Raw genomic sequence first — 14,280 nt, 5'->3', positions numbered from 1 at the left:
CCGCCCGAGATTTCGCAGTCCCCACCCAGCAGCCAGCTCCTTGCAGCCCCTTCCCCGGCACGGAGCCTTTCTCCTGCACGCAGCACATTTGCCTGGCGATGAGAGGCAGTCCCCGAGGCGGCCGAGCACAGCAGAGTTTGGGTTTCATCTGCGCACCCACGCAGCCCACTGCAGCCCAAGGCACTCCCCCGGCCCTCCCCGGCCGAGCAGCAGCCGGCGGCTCGCGTTTCGGCTCCGCCACTCGCGCAGGGGCTGCGGATTCTCTGTCATCTGCTGGAGGAAAAGGTGGGGAAAGAAGTTTCCCAAAGATTCCAAGGTATCCCCCAAGGTCGGAGAGAGGGGAGGGGCAGGAGCACAGGAATGTCAGGCAGGAAAGGAGCTCAGGCTGCCGGGGGCTTAGCACAGCTCTGAGCAGCTGCTGCCTTTTGTTTGCTTCCATCTCGCAGCTACAGCAGCCCTGAACTCCAGAACGCTTCGGTTCCCTTTGCTGAGGCAGGCAGCAGCTACCCGAGCTCACAGCACCCAGCACCCACCCGAGCTCACAGCACCCAGCACCCACCCGAGCTCACAGCACCCAGCAGCTACCCGAGCTCACAGCACCCAGCACCCACCCGAGCTCACAGCACCCACCCGAGCTCACAGCACCCAGCCTCTGCCACACTGCAGCACACCTGCAGCAGTGCAGCTGGGGAGCAGCTCCAAGCACCTGGGAATGCCAGGGGACAAGACCCCAGGAGCCAGCACTGTGCTCTCAGGGCCAGCAGGTCCAGGGGGCTTCTCCTCTCCCCCTGGAGAGCTCCCAGCTGGAGTGCTGGGCATGTGGGGTACAGGACAGGGCCAGGCCTTGCCAGGGCTGCCCAGGGACAGGACAAGGGGCACAAACTGGAGCCCATGAGGTTCCACCTGAACAGGAGGAACTTCCTTGATGTGAGGGTGCTGGAGGCCTGAAGCAGGCTGCCCAGAGAGGATGTGGGGAGCTTCCAAGCCTCTCAGCCACTGTGGTGCCCTGCTGGAGCAAGGGGGGTGGGCTGGGTGAGCACCAGAGGTCCCTTCCCACCCCCTCCATGCTGGGTTCTGTTGAAATGACTCGATGAAACAGCGGAGCAGTCAGTGTGTGCACAGGGGATGATCTGCCCTTGCTGCAGCAACTCCCCTCCAGTCCAAAACAAACCTTCCCAGTGTCTGGAGCTGGGAATTCCAGCAGCCAAGCTGGGGTGCAAACACCCCGAGCTGTGGTTTGCAGCTCTGACCCTGCCCCACAGCAGAGCCAGTCCCAGCCATGCAAATCATCCTCTGGGCTGGGCCTGGGGCTTGCAGATCAGCAGCTGCTCGACAGCAGGCCAGCAGCCGCTGGAGTCAGCACAAAGGGGGAAGCAAGTTCATGTGAAGGTTTTCCTTTTGCTGCAGACATTACCTCCTCCCTCATTCTCCTTTCCTTTTCCTCCAATTCTCTTTCCCTCAACCTTTCAAGCACTGTTTCCCCTCTGCCTCTAGCGCTTGTGGCTCCGCTCCCCCCGGCTCTGCTCTCAGGGTGGAGGCAGCTCCTCCTCCCCAGTGTTCTGCTCCCTTTGTTCCTCCAGACCCGGACCCCCTTCGCTCACCTCTGAGGCCCTCCCCTCCCTGCAGCAGCTCCGCAGCTGCCGTCACCCCGAGCCCTGCCCTCCCCCAGGCTCTGCTCCTCAGCGGGGCTCGCCCATCCCGCTCACACTAACTACAGAGCTGCCCTGCACCGCGCCCGGGCGCGGCCCTCACGCCTCTGCTCTTCTCCTGTCCCTCAGCCTTGGGCTGGTCCGGCTCAGCAGTTTCCCTCAGCCCAGCTCCCTCCCCCGGCCCCGCTGCGCTCCGTCCCTCGCCCCCGGCGCGGCCACTCCCCAGCCCCGGCCGGGCCTCGCTTCCGGGCCTCGCTTCCGGGCCTCACTTCCGGGCCTCACTTCCGGGCCTCACTTCCGGGCCTCACTTCCGGGCCTCACTTCCGGGCCTCACTTCCGGGTCGGTGCCGCAAGGCATCGTGGGGCGGCCCCCACCCTGCGCGATCTCGCGCGACCTGCCCCTCGCCGCGTCACGCGGGAGGGGCGGGGTGATTGCGTCACCACGGCCCGCGTGACGTAGCCCCCGCCCCTTCCTCTCCGCCCCGCCCCCCAGCCGCGAGTGACGGCAAATCGGCCAGTGAGAAGCGGATCGGGCCGGAGCGACGTGGGCAGCGGCCAATGGCAAGGGCAAGGAGCGGCGGGCCGGGGAGGGGCCGCGCGGGCGGAGGGGCCCGGGGCGGGGCGGGCCGCGCCTGTCAGCGGGCGGCGGGATGGCGGCGCTCTACGCCTGCACCAAGTGCCACCAGCGCTTCCCCTTCGAGGCGCTCAGCCAGGGCCAGCAGCTCTGCAAGGTCCGGGGCGGGCGGCCCTGGCAGGACAGGGCCTGTCTGAGAGGGGCGGGGGGCGGTGAGGGGCGCAGGGTGCGTGGGAGGCAGCGGCGGCAGGGATGTTTGTGAGGGCTCTGGGGGTGCTCCGCGGGGCTCTCAGAACTTCAGAGGGGCCTGGGGGGCTATGGGGGGTGCCGGCGGGGTGGCCCTGGGAGCATCTCTTCGGTCTGGGGCACGGAGGGGCCTGGGGGCAGGGGCCGGGCAGCCCTGGGCTGCTCGGGTGGAAGCCTGCGAGCGGGGGTGGGGGGCAGCTGGGGGAGGGGGGGGGGCAGCTGGGGGAGGGGGGGGCAGCTGGGGGAGGGGGGGGCAGCTGGGGGAGGTGGGGGGCAGCTGAGGCAGCCGGGGGGCAGCTGGGGGAGGGGGGGGGGCAGCTGAGGGAGGGGGGGGCAGCTGGGGGAGGTGGGGGGCAGCTGTGGGAGGGGGGGGCAGCTGGGGGAGGTGGGGGGCAGCTGGGGGAGGGGGGGGGCAGCTGGGGGAGGAGGGGGCAGCTGAGGCAGCCGGGGGGCAGCTGGGGGCTGAGGTGCTGGAGGCTGCGCTTTGTCAGGGGCACCCCGGGGCGTTGGAGGCTGCTTGGGTGCTGCAGGGTGCTGGGGAGGAGCTGGCTGCGGGGCCGGGGGGGGGGCTCTGTGCCGGGGGGGGCTCTGTGCCGGGGGGGGGGGGGGGCGCTGTGCCGGGGGGGGTGGGGGCGCTGTGCCGGGGGGGTGGGGGGGGGGGCTCTGTGCCCGGGGGGGGGCTCTGTGCCGGGGGGGGGCGCTGCCGAGTGCGAGGGAGGCTGTCAGCAAAGGGAGAGCCTGCGGCATTTCGGGGAGGTTTGAGGTGTTGGGGAGGGTCTGGGGACGCTGGGGGAGGGTCTCACAGTATCCTGGAGGAGGGAGGGGGGTGGGGGGCTGCGTGGGGCAGTCTGCACGGGGAAGAACGAGGTGAGGTTGAGACAGAGCAGGAGGTGAAGCAGCCTGGGGCCGCTGAGCAGGTGGAGCAAAGCAGGGGGGCTCAGGGCAGCCTCTGAGGCAAGGGCTGAGAGGAGAGGGGGGCTGGAGGCTTTGCAGCACAGGAGGCTGGGGCGGGGCAGAGGTGTGAATGGCTGTGGCAGAACTGCCTGTCCCTGCCTGGGCAGGTGAGGCCAAGCACCCTGCCCCTTGCCTGTGGGCGCTGGGCACACGCAGTCCCTCGCTAGGATCCTCAGGCCGCGTCTGGCTCGCCTGTGACGCACCGGCCCTGGCGCCCTGCCTCTGCGCTCAGCCCATGACTGCACAGGGAGGAGAGGTTCAGAGTGTGAGGAGTGTCCGTGGGGGTGGAGGTCAGGGGGATCGGGAGGGGAGGAGGAAGGCTGCAGCTGACCGAAGGCTCTGCTGTTGCAGGAGTGCCGCATTGCACATCCCATTGTCAAATGCACCTACTGCAGGACAGAATTCCAGCAGGAGAGGTAATGCCAGGGGTCAGCAGCCTCTGCTTCAGACCCAGGGACTGTGTCCACCCCTGGCCTGACTGAGCCTTAGCCTGTAGGCTGGTGCTGGGGGAGAGCTGGGGGACCCCTGGCCTGCAGCAGCCAGCTGGGCAGGCCCCTGCGGTGTCCTTAAAACTGCACTTTTTGCCTGGGCTCTGTCTTTGGGCAGGGCTCAGACCCAGCTCCCAGTGAGGCACCAAGTGCCTCTTCCCATGGGTTTTCCTCTTGCCTGACTGCTGGTTCCCAGGGTTACTTCTGAGGTGTTTCCTTTAGCTGTGCCTCTTGCAGCGGAGCTTTTGTCAGCTCTGTAGCTTACAGAGGAAGGAGAGAGGTAACCCCAGGGAGGTTCTTACCTGTGTTTGCTGGACAAGTCCCCCTCTGTCCTGGCCTGCATTCACTTCCTTAGCCAGAGCAGAGCTCCCAGGCTGTCAGCAGTGCTCAGTCCCCCCCCTGCCAATTAGCCAGCGGTCAGGCTCCTGTGTTTGTGAGGACCAGGGCCTGGTGTCCCCAGGGACAGCTTCCGTGCAGTGCCACCTGGGGGAAACATGCTCAAGCAGACAGGGACAGGAGCCCCAGCCCAGGGCTCCTGCTGGGGGCGCTGCAGCCACTGGGGACAGAAGCTGAGGGAGCTGGGACGCTGGCCACGGCGGTGTCCTTGCCTGGGGAGGTGCTGAGGGGGATGTTCTGTGCTCCCTCCCGCAGCAAGACCAACACCATCTGCAAGAAGTGCGCTCAGAACGTGAAGCTCTACGGCACGGTAAGGAGCAGGCCCCTCCCCACCTGCCCTCTGCCAGCTCTCTGCTGCTGAGCCCCAGCCCAGGCTGTGGCTGCTCTGCTCCAGCAGCAGGGCTGACCAAGGACAGGGCCCTGAGAAGGAAGCTGTTGCCTGGTCCCTCTGGCCGTACAGGACGGAGCAGCTCTGCGCCGCCCGAGGCCGGGAGCCGAGCGACAGAGCCCAGGCTGCTGCGGGGAGCAGGGAGAGATCTTTGTCCCTGCTGGTCTGAGATCTGCAAAAGCAGCCTTGGCTGTTTCTAGTGTGGTGATGGGGATTGGCTTAGAGTTTCCTGGCACCTGCTCAGCTGCTTGGGTGCTGTGGCTAAATGTCAGCCGCGGTGTGACAGCAGGACAGGGGCTGTCCCCTGCTGGGGCCACACCTTGAGTCCTGGGGCCAGTTTCAGGGCCCTCACTCCAAGGACATCTTGGGGCTGGAGCAGGTCCAGAGGAGGGCAGGGAAGCTGGGGAAGGGCTGCCCGGGGCACGGGGGAGTCCCCACCCCTGGAGGGCTTCCGGGGCCCCGGAGCTGCGGTGCTGAGGGCCAGGGGCGGCGGCGCCCGGGCAGCACCGGGCAGCCTGTGAGGCCTCTTCCCCATGGTGTGACCCTGCCTGTTGCTCTCCCACAGCCCAAGCCCTGCCAGTACTGCAACATCATCGCAGCCTTCATCGGCAGCAAGTGCCAGCGCTGCACCAACTCCGAGAAGAAGCACGGCCCCCCCCCAGGCCTGCGAGCAGTGCAAGCAGCACTGCGCCTTCGACAGGAAGGACGACAGGAGGAAGGTGAGCACGGGGCAGGCTCAGCTGCGGGGCAGGCTCGGGGCAGGCTCAGCTGCAGGGCAGGCTCAGCTGCGGGGCAGGCTCAGGGCAGGCTCAGCTGCAGGGCAGGCTCAGCTGCGGGGCAGGCTCAGCTGCGGGGCAGGCTCGGGGCAGGCTCAGCTGCGGGGCAGGCTCGGGGCAGGCTCAGGGCAGGCTCAGCTGCAGGGCAGGCTCGGGGCAGGCTCAGCTGCGGGGCAGGCTCGGGGCAGGCTCAGCTGCGGGGCAGGCTCAGGGCAGGCTCAGCTGTGGGGAGGCTCAGGGCAGGCTCAGCTGCGGGGCAGGCTCGGGGCAGGCTCAGCTGCAGGGCAGGCTCAGCTGCGGGGCAGGCTCAGCTGCGGGGCAGGCTCGGGGCAGGCTCAGCTGCAGGGCAGGCTCAGGGCAGGCTCAGGGCAGGCTCAGCTGCAGGGCAGGCTCAGGGCAGGCTCAGCTGCGGGGCAGGCTCGGGGCAGGCTCAGCTGCGGGGCAGGCTCGGGGCAGGCTCAGGGCAGGCTCAGCTGCAGGGCAGGCTCGGGGCAGGCTCAGGGCAGGCTCAGGGCAGGCTCAGCTGCGGGGCAGGCTCAGGGCAGGCTCAGCTGCGGGGCAGGCTCAGGGCAGGCTCAGCTGTGGGGAGGCTCAGGGCAGGCTCAGCTGTGGGGCAGGCTCAGGGCAGGCTCAGCTGCGGGGCAGGCTCGGGGCAGGCTCAGCTGCGGGGCAGGCTCGGGGCAGGCGCGGGGCAGGCTCAGCTGCAGGGCAGGCTCGGGGCAGGCTCAGGGCAGGCTCAGCTGCGGGGCAGGCTCAGGGCAGGCTCAGCTGCGGGGCAGGCTCAGGGCAGGCTCAGCTGTGGGGAGGCTCAGGGCAGGCTCAGCTGTGGGGCAGGCTCAGGGCAGGCTCAGGGCAGGCTCAGCTGTGGGGAGGCTCAGGGCAGGCTCAGCTGTGGGGCAGGCTCGGGGCAGGCTCAGCTGCGGGGCAGGCTCAGGGCAGGCTCAGGGCAGGCTCAGCTGTGGGGAGGCTCAGGGCAGGCTCAGCTGTGGGGAGGCTCAGGGCAGGCTCAGCTGCGGGGCAGGCTCAGGGCAGGCTCAGCTGCGGGGCAGGCTCAGGGCAGGCTCAGCTGCGGGGGAGGCTCAGGGCAGGCTCAGCTGTGGGGCAGGCTCAGGGCAGGCTCAGCTGCAGGGCAGGCTCAGGGCAGGCTCAGCTGCAGGGCAGGCTCAGGGCAGGCTCAGCTGCAGGGCAGGCTCAGCTGCAGGGCAGGCTCGGGGCAGGCTCAGGGCAGGCTCAGCTGTGGGGAGGCTCAGGGCAGGCTCAGCTGTGGGGAGGCTCAGGGCAGGCTCAGCTGTGGGGAGGCTCAGGGCAGGCTCAGCTGCGGGGCAGGCTCAGGGCAGGCTCAGCTGCGGGGCAGGCTCGGGGCAGGCTCAGGGCAGGCTCAGCTGCAGGGCAGGCTCGGGGCAGGCTCAGGGCAGGCTCAGCTGCGGGGCAGGCTCAGCTGCAGGGCAGGCTCAGGGCAGGCTCAGCTGCAGGGCAGGCTCAGGGCAGGCTCAGCTGCAGGGCAGGCTCAGCTGCAGGGCAGGCTCAGGGCAGGCTCAGGGCAGGCTCAGCTGCAGGGCAGGCTCAGCTGCAGGGCAGGCTCAGCTGCAGGGCAGGCTCAGGGCAGGCTCAGCTGTGGGGCAGGCTCAGCTGCAGGGCAGGCTCGGCTCAGGGCAGGCTCAGCTGCGGGGCAGGCTCAGGGCAGGCTCAGCTGCGGGGCAGGCTCAGGGCAGGCTCGGCTCAGGGCAGGCTCAGCTGCAGGGCAGGCTCAGCTGCAGGGCAGGCTCAGGGCAGGCTCAGCTGCAGGGCAGGCTCGGGGCAGGCTCAGGGCAGGCTCAGGGCAGGCTCAGCTGCGGGGCAGGCTCAGGGCAGGCTCAGCTGCGGGGCAGGCTCAGGGCAGGCTCAGCTGCAGGGCAGGCTCAGGGCAGGCTCAGCTGCAGGGCAGGCTCAGGGCAGGCTCAGCTGCAGGGCAGGCTCAGCTGCAGGGCAGGCTCAAGGGCTGATCCCAGCTCTCCTCTGGCCTCCGGATGCTCCCCGGCAGCTCCCGAGGGGAGCTCTTGGTTCTGGGGGAGCTCTGGAGCTGAGCTGTGCTGTGGGAGCTGTGTTTTGGGGCTGTTTCAGCTTTGAGCCCCTCTGCTGTGTTCAAGACAGGAGTGGCCATGCTGGTGTTGGGTGGATGGTTGGACTGGATGCTCTCTGAGGGATTTTCCAGCCCCAGCAGCTCTGTGCCCCTGCCCTGTGCCAGGCCTGCTCCCAACGGGGATGATCTGAGATTGAGACTGGAGAGGAGGGAGAAAGTGGTGATGCTGAGGGTGGTGGGCCCCTGTCCCAGGTTGCCCAGGGAGGTGGGAGATGCCCCATCCCTGGCACCAGGTCAGGTTGTTTGGGGCTCTGAGCAGCCTGCTCTGGTTAGGGCTGTCACTGCTGCCTGCAGGGGGTTGGGCTGGAGGAGCTTTGGAGGTCCCTTCCCCCCCAAATCCCTCCCTCATTCCGAGCCACTTGTTGCCTTCTCTGGTTGGGCTGCAGGCAGGAGACAAGAGCATAACTCCTGCCTGTCCCTGCAGGTGGATGGCAAGCTGCTGTGCTGGCTGTGCACCCTGTCCTACAAAAGGGTGCTGCAGAAGACCAAAGAGCAGTGCAAGCACCTGAGCAGCTCCTCCCGGGGCAGCCTGCAGGAGAAGGAGCAGTACAGGCTCAGCAGCAGCAGCCACTACAACAGGTGAGTGGCAGCAGGGGCTGGGCCCCTCGGGCTGGGCACAGAGATGCACCTCTGGAGTCACTGGGAGTGGGGCTGGCTGCCCCAGGGCTGAGGAGGGTCTGGCTGAAGGGCTGTGCTGGTGTGCTGGGCTGAGCCTTGCTGCTTCAGCCCCCTGGGGTTGTGCACAGTTAAAGCCAAAGTGATGAAGTGAAAGGATGGAGATGGCAGCTTCAAGCCAGAGCTCTTCCCCTGCCTGCTGCTCTGGCTGACATCTTGGTTGCTGGTTTAGTTTCAGCTGCTGCTGAAGGAAGGACTTGGTGGTCCCTGTGCTTGCTCTCAGAGATGTTTGGCTGGGCTCAGAGTGGGTGGGGATCTGCTCAGGTCCTGACAGCTCATTTCCTCTCTTCTAGCCAGAAAACCTTATCCACCTCCTCCATTCAGAATGAGATCCCAAAGAAGAAAGCCAAGTTTGATGCCATATCTGCCAATGGGGACAGGTGAGCTGAGAGCCAGGGCTGCTCCCAGCCAGAGGCAGCAGCTCTGCTGTTCACTGGAGGCTGCTGCTTGCCTTCCCTTCCTCTCCTCCCCAGCAGGGATTGTGCTGAGCCTTTCCCTCTCCTTTGCTGCAGCTTCTCTCCAGACCTGGCCCTGGACTCCCCTGGCACTGACCACTTTGTTATCATTGCCCAGCTGAAGGAGGAGGTGGCTACCTTGAAGAAGATGCTGCACCAGAAGGATCAGATGATCCTGGAGAAGGAGAAGAAGGTAACAGCCCTTGGCCTGCTTCTCCCCACAGCTCCCTGCTGTGCTCACCCAGCTCCAGCTCTGTCAGGGCCTGGAGGGAGCAGGACAGCTTCTGGTTGCTTCCAGGCTCCTCCTGCCCAAGGTCAGAGGCTTTCTGGACCCACCCAGAAGAGCTAATTTCAGCAAAGGTTTTCTGGCCACTGTCTCAGTGACCTCTGTGAGGGAGCAGACAGAGGGCAAACTGCTGCTCCCCGTGGGAAGAGCCCTGAGCCACTCCTTGCCCTGGCTCTGGTCTCCTTGCTCTCTCCCAGCCCACCTCAGCAGGTCTCTGGACTCGCCCAGGCTCACAGCACTGCTGCAGAGCCCTGCTCAGGGCAGGGTGGAGGCCTTCAGTTCCCCTTCCAGCTCACTTGCTCCTTCCTGCTCCCTCTGCAGATCACAGAGCTGAAGGCTGACCTGCAGTACCAGGAGTCACAGATGAGGGCCAAGATGAACCAAATGGAGAAGACACACAAGGAGGTCATGGAGCAGTTACAGGTCAGAGCCTTCTTGGTTGAATGTGCTGCCTGCAGAGCTGCCAGGCAGCTTCCCAAGGCCTCCATCTTGCTCAGCTCTGGAAAGAAAGGAAGCAGCAGATCCACAGAATCCTTTTGGTTGGCAAAGAGGTCACTGAGTCCAGCCCTTCTCTACCCATCAAGTCTGGTTCTAGCATCCTGGGGTGCAGTGAGGTTGGGGGTTGGTCTCTAGCTCCCTGGTACCAGGTGATAGAAATGGCCTCAGGGAGAATTTCTTCACTGCCAGAATGGTCAGGGCCTGGCACAGGGAGGTGGTGGAGTCCCCAGCCCTGGAGGTGCTCCAGGGAGGTGTGGCCATGGCAGCTGGGGCCAGGGTTTGGTGGCCATGGTGGGGTTGGGTTGCTGCCTGTGCTGGATGACCTCAGAGAGCTTTCCCAACCCAAGCAATTCCATGACTCTCTGATCCCAAGAGCTGCTGCTGAGCTGTGCCATGAACTCTCCACTTCCTCTGCTTCCAGACCAAGAACAGAGAACTCCTGAAGCAGGCAGCTGCCCTCTCCAAGGGCAAGAAGCCTGAGAAGTCTGGAGCCATCACCTCCCCCTAGAGCCACCCCAGGCTGGGAGCTTTCCCCAGCATGGAGCCAAGGAGCCTGGGGAACTGCCTGGCTGCTGGGAGCCCAAACCTCTCTGCTGTCACCATCCTGCTGCTGTGCTCACGGTGGAAGTGCTGCCTCCAGCAGCGTCCTGCAGGGGTCTGGTCCCTGCTGAATCCTGGTCTGGACCATGGTGATCCACGGGGAGAGGTCCCAGCAGTCCTCCATCCCTGCTCCTGGAAACCTTTCTGGAGGAAAATGGTTCTTGCCAGCCCAGCTCCTACCACTGCCAGCCCTTCCCACTAGCAAACAGGAGCCTGCTGCTGGGAGCAGTTGTGCAGAGCAAACTGGAGCTGCCTGTGCTGGGGGCTTGAGTTCTGCCTTCAGCTGGGCCCTCTTCAAAGGCAGCTGACAGCTCCCCAGCCCAGCAGCTGCTCCTGCAGGCTGTCCTGGGGGGCTCTGTGTTTAGCCTGGGAGCTTTGGGGTTGCTTTTCTCTCTCAGCTTGGCAAACTCCACTGCCTGCTTCTGTCTTGTCTGGGGTGGGTTGGGAGCCAGAGTGGCACAGAACAGACCCACCCAGATGCCTCCCTCCTGGTGGCTTGGTGACCTCTGAGGCTTTGATGACTGCAGCCTGGTATGACCCAGCCTCTCCTGCTGTTTCCTCACAAGGAGACTTGGAGGCTTGGATGTCCTCCCTGCTCCCTCAGCTCCTGGCTGGAGCTCATTCTCTTCTCCCCTTTCCCTGCCCCCTCACTGCCTCCCAGACCCAGGAGCAGGAGCCAGGCTGGCTCCAGGGGAGCTCTCACCAGGCAGTGCCCCAAGCCAGGCAGTGTTTGGGGAGGGTTCTCCAGGGACATTTCTCATTGCTGATCAGAAACCAGCAGCATAAAAGGGCTATGAAAGTTCCCTGCAGCAGGGAGGAGCTGTCAGACACAGCACCTGCAGCACCACTGCCAGGGAGGCCAACTGGGCTGGGGGCTGCCCAGCCCTGGTGCTTGTGAGGAGGGGCAACAAAAAGCACTTGGCCTCTGCTGGGGGCGGGGGAGGCACCTCCAGATCCCCACATCCTGCAGCCAGCCCTGGCCAGGGCTGGAAGAAACAGCTCAGGGGACTCCAGCCCTCGGGGCAGAGGGGTGCAGGGAGGTGGTGAGGAGGGCAAGCTCCCCTCTGGGGCAGGGCAGCCACTCTGCCAGGGCCTCTGAGGATTTCACTGCAGATTGTGAATGTCCTTCTCTTTTCCTTCCCTTTTTGTTACCCAAGAGGACTTGACTCAGGCACTTTGTTTGGGTGACACCGGTGTGGAAGGAGCAGCTGCAGCGGCAGCCATTGCCCCGTGGGGGTTGGCTGGGGGCTGTTGGGGTTTTGAGAGGCTTCTGGTGGTGAAAACAAGGGAAAAATCCCAGCCCCAGCCCCAGCCCTCGATGGCCTCCAGCAGAGCTGGAGCAGCGCTGCCCCCACTTTTGTACTTCACTGTTTTTAGCCCGGGGGGGCACTGGGGGGGGCGGGGGAGTTGCTTCTATTTTGCTTCTCTCAAGATGCAGAAAATAACCAGCGGGGGAGGAGAGCCTCCTGAGCGGCCTGCGGGAGGCGCCGGGGGGCACCCCCGGGGGGCACTCCCCGAGGTTTGTATCTTTGTACCAAGGGCGATTTGTACAGAACCTGGCAGCTCTGAAAGTGTTTGAAACGATCCTGCTGTGCCTGGACCTTCTCTTGGGGCTCCCCAACACCCCGCCCCCTGCCCTCCCCGCCCCGATTGATTGATTGATTGATTGATCGATTGATTTTCGGCCGGCTCCCCGCCTTGCTGCCTTGGGGTCTGGAGCCGGCGCTTCGCTGTCTGCTTCGCTCCTACTTTGGTTTCCATCTTTAACTCCGGGGCTGCAGCCTGTTGCTAGGAGCTCGTTACTTGGTTACCTCCAGCTCCCCGGGACCCAGCCGGCTGGAGCCCCCCAGACCTCCTCTTAGTTTTCTTCTGCAGACAGAGCAGAAACAAACTCTTCTCGGTAAGAGCCAGAAAGGCCACGGCCAGGAGGGTCTTTAGGGGAGTATGAAGCCCTTTGTGCTCCTGAAGCTTCCCCTCCAGCCTAGAGGAGAAAGTGGGGCGGGGAGGGGGGCAGTTAGAGCTTCCAGTGTTGCAGCCGGAGTTCGGGGGCGGCAGGTCTGGAGCCCGGCAGGTCTGGAGCCCTGCAGGCTGTGCTCTGCTGCCGGCCCCGCTGCTGGCCGCGGCCCGGGAGGGCTGCTCCAGAGCCCCGCAGGCAGTGCAGGGTGGGAAAGGCAAACCTTGGCCCTGCTGGAGCCCCAGCACAGCTCCTCCTGGAGCTGCATGCAGCAGGGAGCTGCTGGGCTGTGACAGCCAAGTGCAGAGCTGAATGCAGGCAACAAAAATAGCTTCTGCCAAATGGTGCTCACCAGGGCACCTCTCCCATCTCTGTGTGACTCCTCAGTCCCTGGAACAACCAGCCTGGAGCAGGCTGCAGGGGACTCTTGAGCAGGGCCTGTTGGGACAGGACAAGGAGGGATGGTCTGGGCTGAAAGAGGGAGATTCAGACTGGAGAGAAAGGAGAAACTGCCTGAAGTTGCCCCAGGGGAGGTTTGGGTTGGCCTTGAGGAACAATTTCTGCCCTTTGAGGGTTGTCCAGGCCTGGCCCAGGCTGCCCAGGGCAGTGGTGCAGTCCCCATCCCTGGGGGGGGTGTCAAAGCCCTGGAGCTGTGGTGCTGAGGGACGTGGGGTCGTGGTGCCCTGGCAGTGCTGGGTCAGGGTTGGGCTGGATGGGGCTTGGAGGTCTCCTGATTCTCTGAGGCCAGCAGAGTGCAGGGGCTGCCCTGGCAGTGTCTGCCACACCAGCAGGGGCTGCTCAGCCTGTCCCTGGGTGACCTTGAGCTGAGCCTTGCCTCTGTGGCCTCGAGCAGCTCCTTGTCCTCCTTTCAGCTCCATTTCAGATGAAGCTGCCTGGATCTCCAGCTCCCAGCCTGCTGGGACTGCCCAGAGGGAGGCTGCCCCTGGGTGAGCTTGGCCCTGCCCATTGGCACTGTCTGAGCATGCCAGCGGCGCCCACAGCAGCTTTATCTCTGCTGAGCACAGCACAACCCTGCTCTGCCCTGGAAAGTGCCCAGGTATGCCCCTGTGGGGCTCTGTCAGCAGGTGGCAAGAGCTGGTCTGCCACAGGCTGAGCTCCAGGCAGCAGGCAGAGCTGGACCCAGCTGAAGAGCTCTGAGCTCCTGTGCCCTGGCTCCGGGGGGCTGCACAGTCTGTGCCTGAGCAGAGCTGCAGGGAGGGTCTCAGAGGGGTTCTGGGTGGGTTTTGCCCCTCCAGGGCAGACCTTGGCTGGCATCTGCCTTTAGGTGCCTGAACACTTCCTGCTCTTTGGGCTTCATCTGCTGCCTCTAGAGCAGTTTGAGTCTTGGCAGAGGGGTGCACAGAACCATTGAGCCATTGTAGAGGGGCCTGGGCTGGAAGGGACCTTAAGGACCATCCAGCTCCAGCCCCCTGCCATGACTCCAACACCTCCCACTAGACCAAGGCCTCATCCAGCCTGGCCTTGAACACTTCCAGGCTTGGAGCCTCTGGACAACCTGTTCCAGTGCCTCCCCTCCCTCATGGGGAAGAATTTCCTCCTAGGGGGTTGTGGTGGATTTGTTCAGAGCTTTAGGAGCCCCCAGGCTCCCTGCAGTGCTGTCCCAGGGGCTGCACCTCAGCCCCAGGGCTGAATCTCAGCCACCTGCTAGCAGCTAATCAGGCTCCAGGAGAGCTCAGTTGTGTGCTCAGTGCTCTTCCCATTCCACTCCTTTCAGGTGAGTCACCCCTGGCCTGCTTCCAGCAGAAACCTCTCCTGTGGATGCAGAAGTTCAAAGTCTCTGCAGCAGTGACCTGGGGAGCTGGAGGGGGTTGTGTTTGCAGGGCACAACAGAAAAATCTCTTGCAAAGCATTTCCTGAGCTCCCAGCCCCAGGTGGCTTCATTTTTAGGTAATTACTTGAATCAATACCTCCTCTGCAAACCTGCAGGGCCCCTGGCAAGGAGCTGAAGCTTTATCAGGCAAATGAGTCTAAGCTTTGGGTGCCCACAGCAGAGCTAAACCTGCAGCAGAGCTCAACCAAATTCAGCAGCTGGTAATTTCCCAGCAGGATGCTCCCTTCCCTTCCTGCTCATCCCTCAGGCTCTCTGGGAGTGCTGGCTCAGGCAACACGTCCTGGGGCCCTCAGGATTTAGAATGAACTGCTGTTAGCGGGGGGCTGTGGGGTGACCAGCCCAGGTGACATCCCAGCTCCTTGACCCTTGG

General features: G+C 64.9%; 1 protein-coding gene across 1 annotated transcript; it reads left to right on the top strand.

Moving 5' to 3' along the window:
- The first annotated feature begins 2,279 nt into the window (after nucleotides 1-2,279).
- On the top strand, nucleotides 2,280-11,689 carry FAM76A (family with sequence similarity 76 member A). The gene is given in 10 exon segments (XM_068159097.1): nucleotides 2,280-2,380; nucleotides 3,775-3,839; nucleotides 4,563-4,617; nucleotides 5,261-5,347; nucleotides 5,349-5,414; nucleotides 8,015-8,169; nucleotides 8,559-8,645; nucleotides 8,778-8,913; nucleotides 9,328-9,429; nucleotides 9,926-11,689. Coding segments are annotated over 10 exon segments (921 nt in total). The 5' UTR covers nucleotides 2,280-2,299; the 3' UTR covers nucleotides 10,013-11,689.
- Nucleotides 11,690-14,280: the final 2,591 nt, after the last annotated feature.

The sequence above is a fragment of the Melanerpes formicivorus genome, unplaced genomic scaffold (assembly GCF_026170545.1).
Source record: "Melanerpes formicivorus ecotype bairdi unplaced genomic scaffold, bMelFor1.0.p_v2 SCAF_45, whole genome shotgun sequence".
Taxonomy (NCBI): Eukaryota; Metazoa; Chordata; class Aves; order Piciformes; family Picidae; genus Melanerpes; species Melanerpes formicivorus.
Note: the sequence above shows the minus strand (reverse complement) of the source record. Positions and strands in the feature narration are given on the sequence as shown.